The sequence below is a fragment of the Plectropomus leopardus genome, chromosome 23, assembly GCF_026936395.1.
Source record: "Plectropomus leopardus strain MGB_pleo_1.0 chromosome 23, ASM2693639v1, whole genome shotgun sequence".
Taxonomy (NCBI): domain Eukaryota; kingdom Metazoa; phylum Chordata; class Actinopteri; order Perciformes; family Serranidae; genus Plectropomus; species Plectropomus leopardus.
In genome coordinates, this window is record NC_142198.1 from 19154617 (window position 1) to 19173950 (window position 19334).

Here is a 19334-nt window from a genome sequence, read left to right on the forward strand (position 1 = left end):
TAATATGGCTTTTCCATCCAGTATGCTATGCATAAAGTGTAACAAAAGAATAAAACCGAGGTAATATGCCTCCGAACCTACAGGCCTTTGTCTCTTATAAAGAACTTTTTCTATTTATATGCAACTTATTTGAAACAGCAAATAAATAGAACTAGGGGTAACTAGAAAAGTACACTTAGCTGATTGTGGCCGATACAGAAAATCGTACCAGCAGATGTGGAGCAGCATTTTAGGCAAGGCATGTTGTTTTGGCCGAGCTGATTTCCGAAAAACTTTTGGCTACTATTGGCTGGTTTAGAGGAGTGAGGAGTAAGCATTCAATGATTTTTGAGTTTGCACAATGTTATATGAATTGGATTAATGCAGTAACTATATATGAATGAATGTGAAATAAATGCTTTTCCAAAATAAATAAATCAAAAAAATTTAAATAAAACACAACTGACATCAATGTACATCAAATCTACTTAACGTTATATATGTTATATAATGTTACAGTATCCTAGGCCAAAGTGCTGCCAACAACTACATTTGCATTATAATCGATAAAATAAAAATAAAAACGGTCTAAAAGCTCCATGAGTCAAACCAGGCATCATTAGCGTACTGTACTCATGGCATGGTGGGATGTACTGTAAATAGTAAACATCTGTATTATTTATTTGTCAAGAGCTTATCTGCCAAATAATCTTTGAATATTGCACAATATTCCCATGAACACTTGGTTCCTTCTCCTGTTAGACATGAAAGCCAGCATTCAACCCCATGTATCAGCACATCAAACATTACAAGTATCCCTCAAGAAAAAGATGCACTCATCACCTGCCTATTGTAAAATAAATATGCAGCTCTCTTCTGACAAAATGGTCGGTAAAGCCGCTCTTATGCGTGCAACAAAAAGCCTTTTGAAACGCTCTCAAACAAGTCTGTTCAGCATTTAATTGCACAAGTGAAGAAGAAAATGCACTGTGAATGTTTGGAACGCTTTACTCAGAAAAATAAGCGAGGGAAGAAGAGGGCTATTACCGCACCATGTAAGAAAAGCCTGAATGCCCAAGGACAGGTTACGGTGTCCCCGCTATCTGGTAGATTGATAGCTGTAAAAATCCTGGATCTGTTTACCACGCAATCATCATGGGACCTTGTTTGCACAAACAAATCTGAAAACAGCATCTGAGAATATACTAATGGCTCACGCTTGCAAGGCCCACACAGGTCAAATCGATGGGATGCCTTGGCTTTGAACACTCTTCTAATGTATTGCCAAGGGTTTTCCCATGTCGCCCAATTTACAAGTTGGGAGATTTGTATACGCCAATAAGCCAGAGCTCAAACTTTTGATTTTCTTGCCCTTGCTCGTCCTAAAATGTTCCTTAATAGAACATTAAAAGCAAATAAAGAATTGGAACATATGTTTTTGTGCGGGGCAAATGCCAAATAATATGTCTCGGATGTATTATTGACACATCTGTAGGCATGTTCACTGTATTTACAGTAAATAACGATAACCTAGATTGACACAATCTGTACACCCACATAATGGGAACTCACATTTTCCTACCTGTGAGAAGTGTAGAGCTCAAACTGATCTCAAAAGAACTCTCTGGAGATCTGAGCTGTTTGATCTGCATGTATTTGGCACTAACAGAAATTCTTCTTTCCACTCTGAATTCAGCTATGATTATAAAGAGCAAGAAAATAGGTCAGGAGGTAGAAAAGGTTGGAAAGGTAATAAAATTATAGCAAACTAAATGAAAAAACTTATTTTTTTTTTACCATTATACATTCATTAGTGTTCACTTAACTACTTAAAAGGGGATATATTATGCTTTTATGTTTTAAATGTGGCCAAAGTTTTAAATAATGAGGTTAACATATAAGTAAACCCTGTTTTTTTTTTTTTTTTTATATATATACGCTCATCTGCTCTAGGCACGCAACTACCAATATTATTTTGTACATCTGCACTATTCATCCATTTGCACAATAAAATTTCACTGCATAATGGAAAACATCTTCATACTTTAAGTAACTACTCTATGATTGGAGTTTTAACTATAATTTTATTACTTTTATTTCAGATTTTTATTAGGGGTTGGCCAATATTACTTTTTCAGGGAGAAAAGATACAGATACAGCAGATACAGATTATTAGTAGTTAATGAGACCAATTACCAATATTTGGGAATATGGGTGTTCTAGCACAGACAGTTTGAAAAAATAAAGTGTTTTTTGACCTTTAAAGCATGTAAACATGTCCTAGCAGAAATCCAAAATATAAGATTGAACCTGAAAATGAGCAACAAAGGTCCTCTTTAAAAATGACTTCAGTTTTCAGTGCAAGAAAAAATCTATTTCTCAGCATGCACGAACCTTTCCTACACCTGACTAAACAAACATCACTGCCTGAGCTGTCATTCGTCTCTACCTTTCATTTTCAAACTGAAAAACATGGGGGCGTTCAGGCAATATCTTTTAAACCATCCATCAAAATCACTTAATGAAGAAATCTGAGGCAAAAGGTAGGCCACGACATATCAGTGTCATTTTAACACCTACAGTGGTTTGAATAATTAACCACAAGGTTTTTTTTTCCAGACATGATTTTTGAAATAAACGACTCCATTAAAAATACACTGAAGCTGCTGTAGGTGACTTTTGACAACCGGGGAGCAGGACGAGTCCAAAACAAGCTCACCGCAGCACACCTCGATATATATCATTCATTAAGTTTATGGCTCACGTTACCAGACAACTGCCTGCTTACACATTTAACAGAACCACAGGACTGGACTTATCTTTTACAGACGGTCAGACCAGCGGTTACTGGTCCCTTCCTTGGTTCAGTGTGCCAGCTCCTGAAAAAAATCTCTGGATGTTTGACTCCCTAAAAGTTTGACGCTGTTCACAAGACTTATCTTATTCATTGTTGGGTCAGCTGCGTCCATTTACTTTGTAACTCTATCCATTTTATAGGTGTGTATATGGGTTTCCTTTACAGATTCGGCAAAACTCAAGTGATATTTTCTTAATGTCTTTAATATCAAATAATCATTAATTTTCAGAAGTTTAATAAATGTCAGGTTTTTGACATGACGCCACTATATTATCACAGCCCACAGCCAGTGATTAGCAGTGATTAGCAGTTTTTGTGCAGTATCAAATAATCACAACTACCGCTGTGCAAACAAAATGCGCTTCTCAAAATTCGGCTATAAAAATAGTATTCCTTAATATGATTTTCTACTTTGGTTGAGTATATTTTTTAAACAATATCGGTCCTAATCAAAAATATCAAATATTCATTAATTTTCAGAATTTTAACCCTTTAAATACCAGGTTTTTGTCATGGTCCCACTATGTTTTTAGATGATAAAAAACCACACACAAAAAACACAAAAATGAATTATTTTCATTATTCCACATACAATGTCAATTTTTTGGTCTTGTTTTTTGTTTTTTGATTATCATAGCCTGGGATATGTCAATGACTAGCATCAATTTTGATTGTGACATTGCACTAAATGGAAATAGCATGTTTTTACTCCATATGCCTAATATGGTTAAAATGATGTCATCAGGTGTAAAATAGTAAAAAGACAAATTTCAAGGCAAAAGCCCAGAATGAGACCCAGGAATAATACAATGCACGTTTTTATGCTTTGATGGCCGTGGGATCAAAAATTGCAGTTTGAATGGGTTTCAATGGCACATTTTTTGGCACTTGTATGAATGTAACAATTTTCTTTACGCAGTGTATTTTAGACTTATTGTAGGAGCTGAGCTGGAAATTCAAAGATTAAACAAAAATATACAATCTTGCCAAAACGTATGCCATATGCAAGAACACAGCCAAAATGATCAAAAAATGAAGAATGAAAAGCATGTAAAATGAGCCAAACAGTCCCTAAGGGTTAAGCTTGGCTTTAAGTATCATGTATATTTGTAACATAAAAACATAAACATAAAAAATCTGTAGCAGTAGTAAGTGGTTTTGACCTGTTACTGCCATCAGTGTTGCCCACGCCCAGCCCTTCCTGCAAGAGGAAAATTTGCACAGCGATGAAATATTCATAGAAATGTTGAGGATTCAACTTATGAAGTAATTTGCTATACTTCTTTTCAAGTGTGTCTTGAATTTCTAGATGCTTTGAAGTGAGTGCTTTTTCTATTTGTATGTGAATAGAGAGTGACAGAGCGCACACATGCACACATGGTACTTGAGGGTCTCTCAGCAGCCCCATTCGCTCCTTGGTGTCACTCATTTCCCTTGCTCTACGAGTTTTCTCTTCCCCCTGCGGACCCCTCGAGGATCCAAAAAACCTGTGGTTTATGTACACTTCATATCTCAGCTGCAATCGTCTGAGGGGGACCTGGACTGTTATCCCAGCAGAGAACAACACATCATTTTCTCCTGTCAAGCCTTCTGTTAGGCCTCATCACAGAGAGCAAGCACTCAGGATCCATGATATTATTAGTCTCCCAGGGAGGGTTGTTCATTCAATTTTCCCCACAACATTGCACTGTAGCAAGGTCTCTGCAGCGCGGAGCGAAAAAAAGTGAGAAACAGGAGATAGAACCGGAGCTCAGCTTGTGTTAATCTGTGTGTGGAGAGGTTGGAAATAAGGTGATCCAAAATCCACCATCTATGTGGAATATCTGTGTGAAACGCAAGGAATACTTTGCCCTCTACGGAGTGTCATACACTCTTAATGCAATAAATGTGCTAACTAGAACCATACAGGGTTCTATGGCTTGTTCCCTTCGGAGAACTATCCAAGGGATTCTACAGAGAACCCTTTTATATTCAAAGTGTTTCATCTAGAACCCACCAAGGTGATTCTACTGAGAACCTTTTTATATTCTAAGGATTTAATCTAAAACCTACTCAGAAGGTTCTACTGAAAACTCCTTGATATTGCAAGGGTTTCATCTAGAATCCACCCGTGTTATTCTTCTGTGAACCCTTTCTATTCCAAGGGTTTAATCTAGAACCTGCTTAGGAGGTACGAACCTAAACAGGAGGCTCTAACAAGAACACTTTCATATTCCAAGAATTTGACCTAGAACCCTCAGAGGGGGTTCTAAAAACAGTCATTTACTACATCACCCATAGATCTCTCTCCCACTAACCATGGCTGTAGTTCTAATAAGAACTCATACTCTAAAATGAAAACCCTTTCATAAAACAGAAAATGGTCCTGGGTAGAACCTCAACCCTTAAGGATGAACCCTTTTGAAACCTTTATTTCCAAGGCTGTATCTGCACATTTTGTAAGTTTGATTTTGGGATACTTGTGTTTTGGGTGATCAATGGAAGCCCTCCAGTCTTCCTTACTGTTCACTGACTCGGTCAGGGAGATTCTCCTGCTTGATACAAATATTTGCACCTCAATCGACGCAGGAAATGTTGCCTGTAAACAACTTCAATGAAAAGGGAGTGGATTTTTTTCCCCACCAACATACACCCGATGCAATCTGAGGCATCTGGAACATTCAGGGGGGAAAAAAGATGCTGTATTTTCAACAGGGCTGCACAGTTCAATCCCACTCTAACTTTCAAAGCCCGAGGCTTAATCCCCTCACCGGTGAAGGCGTTTGTTTGAGGATCGCCCTCACCGCTGGCGCCCGCCTCTCCGTCCTTGCCATGCCCTCCAAAGGCGTACTGGCAGATCTTCAGTCAGGATTCCTCTTTAACAAAAAAAAAAAAAAAAAGATTTCTCTCCCAGCCTGCATCGCCCCTCACCCTTTCTTCTAATTTATTTCTTAGTTTTGTTTTGTTGACAGTCGGCGAGCTGTTTCCCATCAAACAAACTAAAAGTAAATGTTGCCCAAAATTCCACTGAGGTAACCAAGGCCAAAATGTCAGCAGCAAACAGAAATACGCCAACTAAGTTTATAAAAAGTGATCTTACAGCAGTATCAACAATGCAGAATGATAATGCTATTTTACATTATAAGGGTTTGCTTGATGGCCTTTACAATAAACTATAAGCTAATTTAAAGGCCACTGTCCAAAAAGAAATCTTAGTACGCTTTTGAACAGTGAGAGATTTTTCATTAAAGGCAAAACTGAAGTAAATTATATTGACCTTTAATTTCAAAATACTACAGAGGAGATAAAGAGAATGGTTAAATCCTAAATTATCTCTATTCAGAGTAACAACTAGGCATGGTGAGAATGGTGGTGGTGAATTTCACATCATGAATGGTTATTCACAATACTATCTCCATAAACAACAAAATATTCTAAAAAATTTACCTTAGATTTTTTTTTTTTTTAAATATTTTTTTACATCACAGGTAGGACACAACTAATTTACTGCTAGGAAGATGGTCTTTTAATGAAACTAGACATGGTTTGCAGTATAAATGCACAAATATTTTTGAAATTGTCACCATATAATGAAATAAAACAGGAAAAAAAGGGCTGTGGCATGTGCTTTTGCTCAAAAGGTAGAAAACCTACAGCTACCAGAATGCACTGCATGGCCACGGACCAATAAACACTCCTGCTGGTAGGTGACATAATGCAAACATGTCTGTTTGACACAAAAGGCAGGCTGGTAAAGTACGATCGTGTATTACAGTCAAACAGTAAGTTAAAAAATGTTTCTGAAAACATTTGAGGCAAGAAATATGCAACACAGTTACAGAAGCATTAGTGCTGCTTAGTTTTACTCTTTAATCTTGCTTTCACTGTTTGTTGACCACTTCCTGTTCGCAAACTCTCGCTATTATAGCTAAACAGGGCACTGAAATGTGCTTCTAAGAACATTTGAGCCGAGAAATAGGCAACGCAAATAAAGAATTTTCTTGAATATCTGTCAGTGCTGCCCATTTTTACTGTTTAATCTCAGTTATTTCAGCATCCGTTTTCACGATACAGGGAACTATTGTGTCAAGTTTTGCTCTGGCCTCTTCTTTAAGTTTGCATTCAACAAAATACACTATTATCTCAACTAAGTGTACTTTAAAAATGTGAATGTTAAGTCAAAAAGGTGATTTATTATTTTAGCTAGTGAAAAACTGAGTCACAAAGTTAATTTCAGACACTGCTTTTCAAGGGCCTTATGAAAAACTTCTGGGAACGCCACTTAATGATGTAAATTTATCACAATCAGCTTAATGTGGGTCGCAATCCGCAATAAAATCAGACATCATACTATCCTTACATATTGAAATGACAGTTTTAGTAGTTAAACAGTTGAGGAACAAAATTATGTCATGGAGAAATTTAGTGTATTACTGTATTTTAAATAAAGTGGGTTCTCCATTGAAAGTCGTTTCTTTTCTGATTAATTATAGTAAAATTTTCACTGGGGAAACACTTCGCAATCACTCTCAGGATTACTCTCCAGCATAACAGAGCATAACAACAGCATGTATTTTGGCACTTTTTCACTTCTCTGTACTGCTGATATCTAGAATAATGACAGTCTAGTCTTGCTGAAATGTTTTATTCCTGTTTCCTTGATCTTAAAGGTACCCTTTCTTGTTTCACGGCATCATCAGTGACTTCATTACCAGTGCTTGGACAAGTGCGGGCAGTTATAAATCTCATCCGAGCCATCCGACCAATCCCAATTGGCAGATATGATTGTTATCCTTTGAGAAATTTCCCCCGATGCCTAACGAGGCATTTAAGCTGCTGCTCGCCCTCGGAAAGAAAGTAGGGCTGAGGAAAGAGGAATAATGTCCTCATTCAAATTTGACACACTTGAAGTAAAATGCTGACCATTTTGAAGGCATAAATGTGGGGAGTGTGTGAGGGAGACGCAGTCTTACAGATGGTTTTCACTCCAATTCAGCAGTTTCGGACCAAAGGGGCATTAGACAGAGGACTTTTCGATTAGATTTAAGCTTCGCATCAGTCTGCTGAGAGAAATCCCCAAATGGTCTGTAGAATCAAGGAAAATCATCTCAATCCTTGCATCATTTTTCATCACTTCCCAATGCTAAGAGCAGACATCCAAGACTATTTTTTTCATGCCATGCATATGAAAAAATAAACAATCCAAATGTAAAATAAACTATCAGCATATAGATCTCATTATGATTCAAAGACACCCGTTTTAAACTGCAAACACAGCTGTTTTCCAAACGTTTTTATATATTAATTTGACCACTTTCTCGACGTTTTTCAAAACAAGCAGCAGAAGCAGAGTAAACATTTTTTTGTGTCGACAGCCCAGATAATATGAGTTTCTAATTCTTGAAAATCTGGTCTGACTCACACACCATACAGGGGATAGAGCAGGAGAGGAAGGAGGAGAGCTGCCAGTGATTGATCGCTGAGCTGTCGAGCGGAGCTGCGGACGGGGGATTGGAAAAGCTCGGATTTGAGAATATGCCAATAACTCATTTCCAAAGAAATAAACATCAGTTGCATTTACAGCAAATCAGAGACACGCCGGAAAGGAAAACATGTTCATTTTTATCCACAAAATGCCTGACAAACTCCTACAACGCGCAAGGCAATCAAGTCATAAAATCACTAAACACATCTGCCGTTATCAAGGCAGAAATGATGTGCATCACAGCTATAAAATGTGGGTGGGAGTTTGATTGTTCCTCGTCTGTTGTTTGGTTAAAAAATGAGGATATTATGAGTCACATGGAGCATATGACTCCTGATAGTAGATGTTAGACATTAAACATTGATAACACAAGAGTGATGCAGAGCTGATCGCTTCAGAATGTGACAAAAAGAGGGGCCTCCAGTGTTATAATATTCATGATCAGACAGGAACTACTGTCAGGTATTACATTATTTTTTTTACCTCTTGTCAGTGGGAACATACAAATACTTGGAACACACTCCGTCACGCAGGAAGCTATACTCTGTCTATGTTCAAACAAATAAACAGGTACTAGTAAGTGACACCGACATAAATGTAAGTGACTTTAATATCATTACTGCAGTGAAAACCTACTGATACTATTCTGAAGTCTTTGAATATTGTTCTCGTAGACCATAGTTAATAGTTAACAATTCATACTTGTAGTGACATCCCATTCATTTTGTAAGTAACTTTAAGAATATCTAAGTAAAGTTTTACATTTTACATATGCCATTTTGCCAAATTTTCAGTTGCAGAAAAGGCAAAAACAAAAACAGAAATGAGCTGCAAATACAAATACAATACAAAGTGCTGCAGAAAGCCAAAACAAACTCTAGAGCGCAGTCAATACATCAGAACATACATGAGAACCAGGGCTAGTGTTTTGGATTTTTCCAATTACTCAAAACCTCAGTGAGATAAAAATATTTAATAAATAAGAGCACCTAGCAGGGCTTGCAACCGAGGATAGAAGGCAAACAAGTATGCAGTTTGACATTCGGAGATGTTAGAGGCCCAAAAGTTACAACCATACAGCCATAAAGCTCAAACAATCAAAACACAAGACAACAACAACAACCAGCTGTGAAAGCAACCATTCACCTTTGGGGACCACTGAAATATTACACACATTGTACATACGTAGGTATTACTCTGTGAACAGAATGCGCTTTTTAAAATCAAGCTTTAATAATACTGTACATTAATATTATTTTCTACTTTCATTAAGCTTATTTTTCAGCCAACCAACAAGAGTTTAACCCTTTTAATAACAGGTTTTTGTCACTATGTTTTTATGAATAAAAAAAACAAACACAAATAATGAATTACTTTTAAATATCCTACAGTCAAAGTAGTTTTTTGTTGATGTTTTGGTTTATCACAACCTGGAATATGTCAGTGATTTGCAGCAACATTAATTGTGACAGTGCACCTGGTGGAAATAGCATGTATTTTCTCCATGTGCAAAATATGGTTAAAATGACGTCATCAGGTGGAAAACAGTAAAATAGACAGTTTCCAAAGCAAAAGCCCATAATGACACCCGGAAATAATACAAAGCAATGTTTTTATGCTTTGAATTGCAGATTGAATGGGTTTCAATGGCACATTTGTGCACTTAACAGTATGAATATAACCATTTTGTTGACAGGGTGAATTTTAGACTTATTATAAGAGCTGAGCTGGAAATACCAAGATTAAACAAAGGTGCATAATCTTCCCAAATTGTAAGAAACATGCACGAACACATCCAAAACGACCAAAAAATAAAGAATGAAAAGCGCATAAGGTGCACAGAACAGTCCCTGCAGGTTAATACAGTAACCAAGCAGACACGGCGGTCTGCAACACAAGCACCAACAAACAACATCATTTTTGCAACAGCAGATAGCCAGCATCTATATCAGCCTTTACCGAGACAAATAAGGAACATGAGACAACTTACCGACCATGTTTTCATCCGGCGGCTGCTAGGTTGAATCCAATCCAGCAAAAATGACACCAAGTCCACTGGAGCTGGTGTGTAATGTCCAAAATGTCCAATGTTTTAACACAAAAACTCACAAATATTCCCAAAACTGTCCATGATGTAGTCCTCTTGTCTCTGTTTTTGCGCACTTCAAAAGTCCCACTTGAACTTTCTCATGTTAGCTAACACACGGCTAACGTTAGCTAGCTTACCGGCTACATAAAACACATCCAACCGCGCTTCAAGTTCCCCAGGCAATATCCGGACTGACGTCGGTGAAGATAATTTTGCCTCCTTTTGATTTTAAATCGACTTTAGACTTTATTTTTTGGCGATTTTACTGTTTGGAGTAGCAGCAGGGAAGCAAACGGACAAACAGAATCAGCTGTCGCCTGACAGATTTGAAAACTTCCGTTCGTCGCGTCGTCACAAAGGGGCGGGGCCCGTGTAAGGGGGTACTGTCGTGCTGGAATCAACGACAGCACAAACAGACTGCAGCGCCCCGCTGGTGCGACTTGCTGGTGAGGAGGGGAACCCCCTTGACAGTTAAGGGAGCCCTTCACTGCAGAGAACGCCGACATACATTTTCTTTATTTTTTTGCAATCAAGACACAAAATTTAAGATATTTAACTAAACAACAAATATGCGGGTTCAGACAGACTTTGAGTGATTCGGAGAAAATGCATGAGGTGTTCATCCCACATGATATGTTCAAGGACCGTCAGAAATTTGAAAATTCAACAATAATTTTCTGTCTTTACAGTCTACAGGCTTTTATAACTGGTATAATGCCGGCGGGTCGGCAGGTTTGGAAAGCATGATATCGTAGAAAAATACCCAAAACATGTTGAAAGTAAATAAAATAAAATAAAATAATTTTTTTTAATCACAAAAAAGAAAGAAAAAAAGTCTTAAAAAACCCTATATATAATCAAAAATGTTTCAAGAAAAAAAACAAAAAGCCCAGACTGCCCATTTCTTTTTTTTTTTAAAAAAAAAAAAATCCATATCATTAAACATTTTAAAGGATTTTTTAAAAATAAATATTACCTACCCAAAATAATAAAATAAAATGTCATCCAAATCCACAGGCATCTTTCCTTTAAAAATCCACCTACATATGTGTTGACTGATACTGTAAAAGTTGATCTGCAGTCGACAAAAATATTTTAAAGCAACACAGAGTGCCAGAGAGCATTGCTGCATGTAAATAAGAGTCAATTTTTAAAACTTCCACCGAATGCAAGAAATTTGGTGTTTGATGCTCAAACTTTAACTTTACATGTAACTGTGACAAAAGTACGGAGGCCTAGCTGCTCTTTCCTACTTTCCTTTCATGTTTGGGTGTTCACAGAGTTAACTTGGCCCTAAACTCTGAGCATTTAACTGTAACAGTATGAGATACGAGTCAAAGCCTCAGAAGTTGCTCCCTGGGTTCTCTGATTCCTTATTTCACTTTCCTTATATTTCCCTCCTTCTCTGTCTGGTGATCCCACTGACTTTTGGGTTGTTTGTCTTGCAGCAATCTGAGAATCAGAGCTGCTGCTCAGTGAAGCAGCTCCATGTCTGCCCAGTATCAGAGGCAACCATGTGGCTCCCAGAAACCTTTTCTCACGCAACAACAGCTTTGTTTATGCTTGGCTAGAGTCCTGACACCATACTGTAAAATAGCATTATGCAATCATACAGGTATAAGGAATGTTTTGCCATCTGCTAACCTCCGCTGCACCATCACACTCTTTTGGACAGTAAACAAGAAAAGTTTTAATTGTCGTTTGAACAAACTGAATTTTTAATCCAGACAGCTCTTTTACTTTAAATGAGACTGGAATTGGAGGAAGGTGTTTATTTTCAGTTAAGCTCATCTGTTGAGGCATAATTATATCACAATGTCTAACAGGTTTTGGGGTTTTTTGACAAAAACTGATGAAAACAGTACAGATACAAACTCTGGATTTGATTGTTTTTTTTATTGTGAGCAGCAGTCTGATTGTCATAAACACAGTGTGTTTAAAAGAGACATACTGAGACAGGATTTATTTATTTATTTGTTTGTTTTTTAGTAAAGTAAGTACAATTTAAGAGAAAAATCTGAATTGTCAGAAAATACAGCTGATTACATCTTGTCTGACATCCCAGGTTTTAACAAACATAAGAAAACATAACTTTCTGTCAATTTTTCCATAAATTATCTGTTTAACCAATAAAATGACCTGTATCCAGAAATAACACTGACAGTGGAGGTTTATACTGGAAGTCACATTAACTCAGGCAAATGCTGTATTTTTCTATTCTATTAATCATAGTCATTAAATATATAATACTAAGGATGGATACTGAGGAAAATTCTAATTCAGAGATTTTAACCCATTGAAATCTGAGCAAAGTGGCTGGATTTATTTTAAATACATGGAGAGAAGACAATGTGCAACAAAAGCAATGAACCCAAAATTAGTAAGAAATAAGGAAAAAGCACAAGAAAGTTACCTTTTTCCCCCCAGAGATTCTTCCGACTTTGTTCGAAATCATTTTCTAAAGCTACTAATTTCTTGCAATTAGAAGATTTCTAACCAAGTTGCTCCTTACCTTTTTTTTCCTATGTTTTTTAAAGAAATCAAACCAGTTTGCTTGGGATTCAATAGTTTAAATGCTTGTGAAAGGCGTCTGAAAGCAGCCCAAGGAAAAAAATTCCAAAATGTATATTAACCCTTTAAAGTCTGAGCAAATTTGATCGTTTTAATTCAAAGACACAGGAAGAGGGCAATGAGCAACAAAAGAAGAAATGACCCAGAAATTTGCAAGAAATTAGTAAATAGTATAAGAAAATTAACTAAAAATTATTTTAAAATAAACAAATAAAAAAAAAATAAAATAAACAAGGAGAACAGGACTTGGAAAAAGTGCTTAAAAATCACAAAAATTATGTAACAAAACTTGAAGTATGTATAGATGATAATTATAAATATAGTTTTCCCCGATTTTTTTTTTCTTAGACATTTTTATGAGGTTTTTTTTAAAAATTATTTTCCAAATCTACGACTTTCTTGCAATTTGTGGGACACTTATTACCAAGTCCTTTTTTTCCCACGTTTTTGAAAGAAATCAAACCAATTTGCTGTCGGTTCAAAGGTTTAAATACTTGTGAAAGGCATCTAAAAACAGCACAAGAAAAGAGATGTCGCTTCAGGTTTTTAAGGGTTAAGAAAAAAATAGAAAGAATGAATAGAAAAGCCATTGAATATTGTATTAATGTATTGACATTTCTGTTTGTGTGCATACCTGAGGTGGTATTTACTATCGCAGGGGTTGTATGTGACAGAGGCATACACAGCTGAAACCTGGCAACGAGAAAAGAGACAAACACATTCTGTTTATTTCTTTTGCAAGAGGTCACATTACAGCGAGCAAATAACACTGATAATATTTATTACTGCATCCTGGAAACGCGTGCCCTATTTACAGTAACTGTAGATGAAACATCTGCCGCGGCGCTGAGATCGTGTTTGTCTGGCGCAGTGAGAAAGCAGGACGTCGACTCCCGGCTGCACGCGCCACATAAAGTGGAGAATGTGATCGCTCTCTTTCACGGGCGAAGATAATACAATAATACTGACACTCAGGTCAGTTTACATTCTGAATTTCCTCAACTGGAGTGAGTGATATCAAAGTGGGAATAGATTGCGTTTGACTTGAAAGAGGCAACTTCTGAGCGTTAATTCCTCTGAGGGAGACGAACATCTGTATTTTTATCCATTTCATTTCTCTTTAAAGGCCTTTTCCATTTCCCTCCGGAGGAAGAACAAAACTTGTCAAATATGATTTGTTGATGTGTTCCTTCATTTCATCCTTTAAACCTTCGTGGCATATATATATAAATCAGAGCCTTTAGACTGGGTTATCGGAACTGACAACATGGCGAGGGGTTTTCCAAATATAAAGAGCATTCATGGACTGGAGACAATGCAACTTGTTGGTGTTTTTTTACAAGTCACGAGTCATATTTGGCTTTGGAGTCCAGCATACGGAGAGCAGGCAACAATGGGAACGTCAGCAGGACATTTCTAGGATTTTAGGACACTGGAGGTCTGGCCTCCTTTTTGATGAACAGACTCAATTTTTATGTTTTTTTATGCACACTGGTACCTATTTTAATTACAAATTATGATGCAAAAAATTCAGTAGCTGTCACGAATTAGCATAGAAACAGCATACTTAAAAAATATATTGACTAGAGTTGGAAAAATAGTATATACTTTTATAAAAGTGGCAGAATCTAAATATTTGTATCAAGTATAAGTATGGACAAAGTTTTCGATCCAGGGCTTTTTTAAAAAAAAAAAACATTATTAGGGACTGTTTGTTATTTATGAGAGGGGAGTGGGTGGTGCAAAAAGGGGAACACATGTCAACTAATTATTTAAGCACCAGGGAGGGACTTATGTTTTTGATTTTGGCTTATGGGAGGGGCATAAACTTAATGTGGGTGATTTTTTTTTAGAAAATTTTTTTCTCTTTTTAATTTGTGGTGATTTTTTTTCCTTACAAACATTTTCAGGATGTTTTACCCTTTAATATGCATACTGTTTGTTTTTTTTTTCATTTAATATTTTTGTTGATCTGTAAAGAAAGATATGCCCTCCAAACCCACGGGCCGACCAAAATAAAAATCGCCAAAATTACATAGTTTAACAAGAGATATTATCTTTGGATTTTTCAAATTTCCAGCAGCCACAACAGCCACCCTCTTCCTCTGTTAAATAAAGAACAGTCCCTTAGGCCTATTTCTATATTTTTGGGGAAAATATATATATATATATATATATATATATATATATATATATATATATATATATATATATGTATATATATATATATATATATATATATATACCCAGGCCCATTGATGCCACTGAATGTCAGGATCATCGAGACACATACAGTAGATTTGATTCAGGCCATTTTCCTCAGACAGCTTTGTTACTGTATCTCCTTCACTCCCACACAACATGGCTGCATAAACCCGATAGTCCTGTGAGTCAGAGTTGATGTAAACAACAAGAGAGCTTCGTGTCCAGCCAGAGCCGAGCAGGAGAATGGATATCAACCCAGCGACATGTGATTTGCATAGACAGCACAGAGGGATTAGGGGTATGATCTGTAGCGTCTCCGGAAAAAATAAATAAATAAAAAAATGTGTCTCTGTAATTCATGAGCACCACAAGCCCTCAGATTTGTTTTCATGTGATTCCAACCAGCAAATCCCGATCAGACAGTTATCCTGATAGGAGAAAAACATCCCGGCTTCGCATTTAAATATCTCTGCTCCCCAACTTTTATCAATGACAGACAGACAACGGCACGTCAGGCGAGCATCATTTGGCATTATGTTCTCCTTCGCTCCGTATCTGTGAAGGCTGTGGCGCAAAACAAACAACAGGTCTCTCAATTTCTCTCTTTTTTTTGGCCTTCTTTTTTCCTGAAATCTCCAGTTGTTGCCCTCTGACAGGCCTGCAGGGGAGTCATTTTTTTAGGAGGAAGATGTAGTGTCTATCAGTCTGTGAGTGTATTTTTAAAGGCGCAGGCGAGGCTGACATTACACCTGCTCCTGCTGCGCTCGCTGAAGGGGAATCCCCAGTGGCACCTTGTCGAGCAGCCATGTCAATTGTTTGTTTGCATACTGAATAGCTCCGGGCACTGTGTTGTCTCGCTCGGAGAATAAGCAGCTCATCACTGTCCGCGGACCATCAGGATATCTGTGTGGCAACTGGGAAAATTCACTGGGATCCACAATCGTGTCACTGTCATTAAAGGTAAAGAAATACATGTGCTGGGTGGTGAGCGGTTTGGGCCGTTTTGACCAAATCCTGGAGTGTTTTTTTTTGGCGTAAGAATACGATGCCAAAAGCCACCTTTTCGCGTACACATGAAACGCTGCTCGATGAGAATGGGCCAGACAAAACCAGTCACGGTGTTATTGTTGTCATGCCGCAGCAGCATGATAAGCACATGGACAGCATCACGTGAGAATAAGGCCAGTAAATAAATATAAGCAGCACAAAGGTCCCTATAGGGCTGGTGAAAAGGGCGGTGGATTGGTCCAACAAACCGCGGACTTTCATGCAGGAGTCCATTGTTCACTTCCCATCTGAATGTGATTTCTGAATGTCTTTTTTCGACATAGCATGAGCCCTTGTTGCCTAATGGTAACCATTCGTGGCAGCATGTGTGTTTGTTGACGACCTGACGTTGGTTGCCATGAGCTGATGTTGCCTAAACATAAACATGTGCAGCGTGTGCTTGAGTTGACATCACGGTAGCGGCATCCAAGAATGTAAATAGCAGATGTAGAAAGATACCTGAGGCATAAACGTATGCATTTAAACATAAACCAAAATTGTTTCTTTAATCAAACTGTAAAACACTTTCAATGCATTTGATTTGTTTGAAAGGTGCTATATACATAAAATCTGATTGATTGATTGATAATATGGAAGCTCACTGCAAAGTGGCAACATGTGGCAACTTGAGATGAGAGTGTGTTTTTTAAATGTTGGTTGCCAGGTGCTGCACTGGCTGTTTTTGACCAATTAAGGTACATTACGCTGCTTAAGGTTCCCTTTTGTGCTAAGAGAGAATCTACTCTGAAACAGGAGCTAAAAAAGTCCTTCAAAATGATGTTTTAAGATCTACAAACATTCGTAGTTCTCACAGCTTGGAACAAAGAAAAGCTTCTTGGGTCTAAAAACACCTAATTTTGCAACTTTATCCCTGAATTGCACCGAGTAGACCAAACTACAGGTGCGAAAGCTCCCTAAAGGACACTCAGAGTTGACAGATGGCACATTTGGAGGTGAAAAAATGGTCACTTCATGTCATAATGAGTTCATTATAAGCTCTTGTACCACTACACACCACAGACACGCTGTTGCTTAGCTTACCTAGCAATATTACCGCCCTTGATCTTCACTGAGAAAGGTGGTTACGAAGATGAAAAGCAACTTGTCATAGAGCTTTTACTTTATTGTCGCTGCTGATAAGGTCAAAGATTGTGAAACCTCAACATGAAAGTAACTCCTGTCCTTTAATATGATAATAAACTATTTTCAATTAGTGTTTACCCCAAAGCTTAAAAGCTAAAACTTTCTGAAGGAGGTTGAAAAGGATGATAAGTGTGAGTTGCAAAGTGAATATATAGCTTGGAAAGTTAGGACTAAATGCGAGTCACCAAATCAATCGCAGCCCCTTCTCTTTCCAAAATGAAAGGGCTTTTTGAAAATCAGCGATAGCGCAAAACAAGACAGACATGCACTGGACAAACGTAATAACACACTTTCCACATTTCAGCTTTAGACGAGTTTGATTTGAGCTCTTTGTGAATTTAATCAAAACTTTAATACAACCCTTTTCCATTTCATACCGAGCCAAGGAAGAAAAATATTAATATCTATCCAACTGCTCCATATCAGTGCCTCTCTGGTGCTGAACAGTTGATACAACACAACAAGCAGGGTTCATACACGTTTAACCCATACATTCCCATGACTTTTGTCACTGGGAATGTACTGTAAGAAAATTAATGTATTTTGTGTCTTTGAGGCAAATTTTCAAGACCGTAGATTCTCTGAAATGACCATCGATACTCCTTATTAGTTCATTTTCATTACTATGTAAAAGCTTTTTAACCATATATATATATATATATATATATATATATATATATATATATATATATATATATATATATATAATGAATATAATTTAGGGACTGTTCGTTATTTATGAAAGGGGAGGGATTGATGCAAAAAAGGGGGCGGCATGTCAAATTATTTTTTAAGCACTAACGAGGTACTTATGTTTTTATTTTAACTGGGGCTGAGGGGAGGGGCATACAAATTTAAATGGCAGTATTTTGTATATATTTTATAAATTTTGTATAAATGTTTAAAGATAACCGGCAGAAGGCAAATAAAACATATTGGTTATTTTTAAAAAAATTTTTTTCTTTCTTTTATTTTTGGTCATTTTTAAAGAAAACAATTTCTTATTTTTCTTTTCTTTAAACATTGTCGGCGATTTTCAAAGAAAAAAATTGGCATTTTTTATTTAAAAGCTTTTGGTGATTTTTAAAGAAAACATTTTGTCATTTATTTTATTTCTTTGGAAGGCATTCTCTTCTTTAAAATCACCACAACTTACACCATTTATCACAGCAATTTTGTTGGATTTTCAATTTTTCTACACAGGTTTGTAAAAGTTTTCCAATACATTTCCAGGCCTGGAAATAGCTATATGCAAATGTATATTTTATATGCAAAACTGACTCTTCCAGGGTTTTTTTTTAGAACTCTAAGGACCCTGAACAAGAGATATAGCAGTAAACAATTGCCTTATTTGCTTAGGGATACAAACAGTGACCTCTATTTTCTTATTTGCATTTACAGTAAATTGAATCTGGTGGGCTGCCTGCCTGCATGTAGGCCACTCACAGTGACTTTGAGGAACTGCAGAGTGCATCTGATTGATTCCCTCATGACAAGAAATATTATTCTGCCCTCATGTTGGTTGCCAAACTAAGCCTTCGTATGGTAACTGAATATATTCTTATTGTGAATATCCTGCAAAATTCTGCAACATTAAACTACACGCTGAGACCCAGATAAATATGTAAGCTCCCATAAATTGTGCCATGCTTGTGTGATACATGACAACCCGTCTGTCCTCCTGCAGCAGCGTGTTGTAAATATACCACGCTGTAAGTAAACCCATTTACATCTCTTGCACAGCTCTTGCATTTTTCGCACAGCTCCAGGGAGAGTGCTTCGGTTGGTCCACCGGGCTGCCAGCTACCTTTTCCCTCGGGATAAATCCTGGTGCATCTCGTCTCAAAACGCTACTTAGATAGGCCCAGTGGGACGTGAGCCTCTGAGGGGCCCCGTCTTCAGGAGGAAAACACCCGCTTCTCTTCTCGCTTGGCTGCTTCTGAGCAGGAAGAAAAATGATAACCTGGATCTAGTGTTGT

The 19334-nt window shown here is 37.2% G+C and overlaps 1 protein-coding gene and 1 long non-coding RNA gene across 4 annotated transcripts in view; both read right to left on the reverse strand.

Moving 5' to 3' along the window:
• The window catches only part of LOC121961945 (uncharacterized), a 266687-nt gene extending 255897 nt beyond the window's left edge, over positions 1-10790 (reverse strand). For both annotated transcript variants that reach the window (XM_088073625.1, XM_088073624.1), the window contains exon 1: positions 10291-10790. In XM_088073625.1, the coding sequence (XP_087929751.1) occupies positions 10291-10297 (7 nt within the window). In that variant the 5' untranslated portion in view covers positions 10298-10790. The remainder of the gene's footprint in view (positions 1-10290) is intronic.
• A 2501-nt stretch (positions 10791-13291) lies between these two features.
• Positions 13292-19334, reverse strand: part of LOC148185728 (uncharacterized) — a 151745-nt gene continuing 145702 nt past the window's right edge. For both annotated transcript variants that reach the window (XR_015775770.1, XR_015775769.1), the window contains exon 3: positions 13292-13653. This is a non-coding gene — a long non-coding RNA (uncharacterized LOC148185728). The remainder of the gene's footprint in view (positions 13654-19334) is intronic.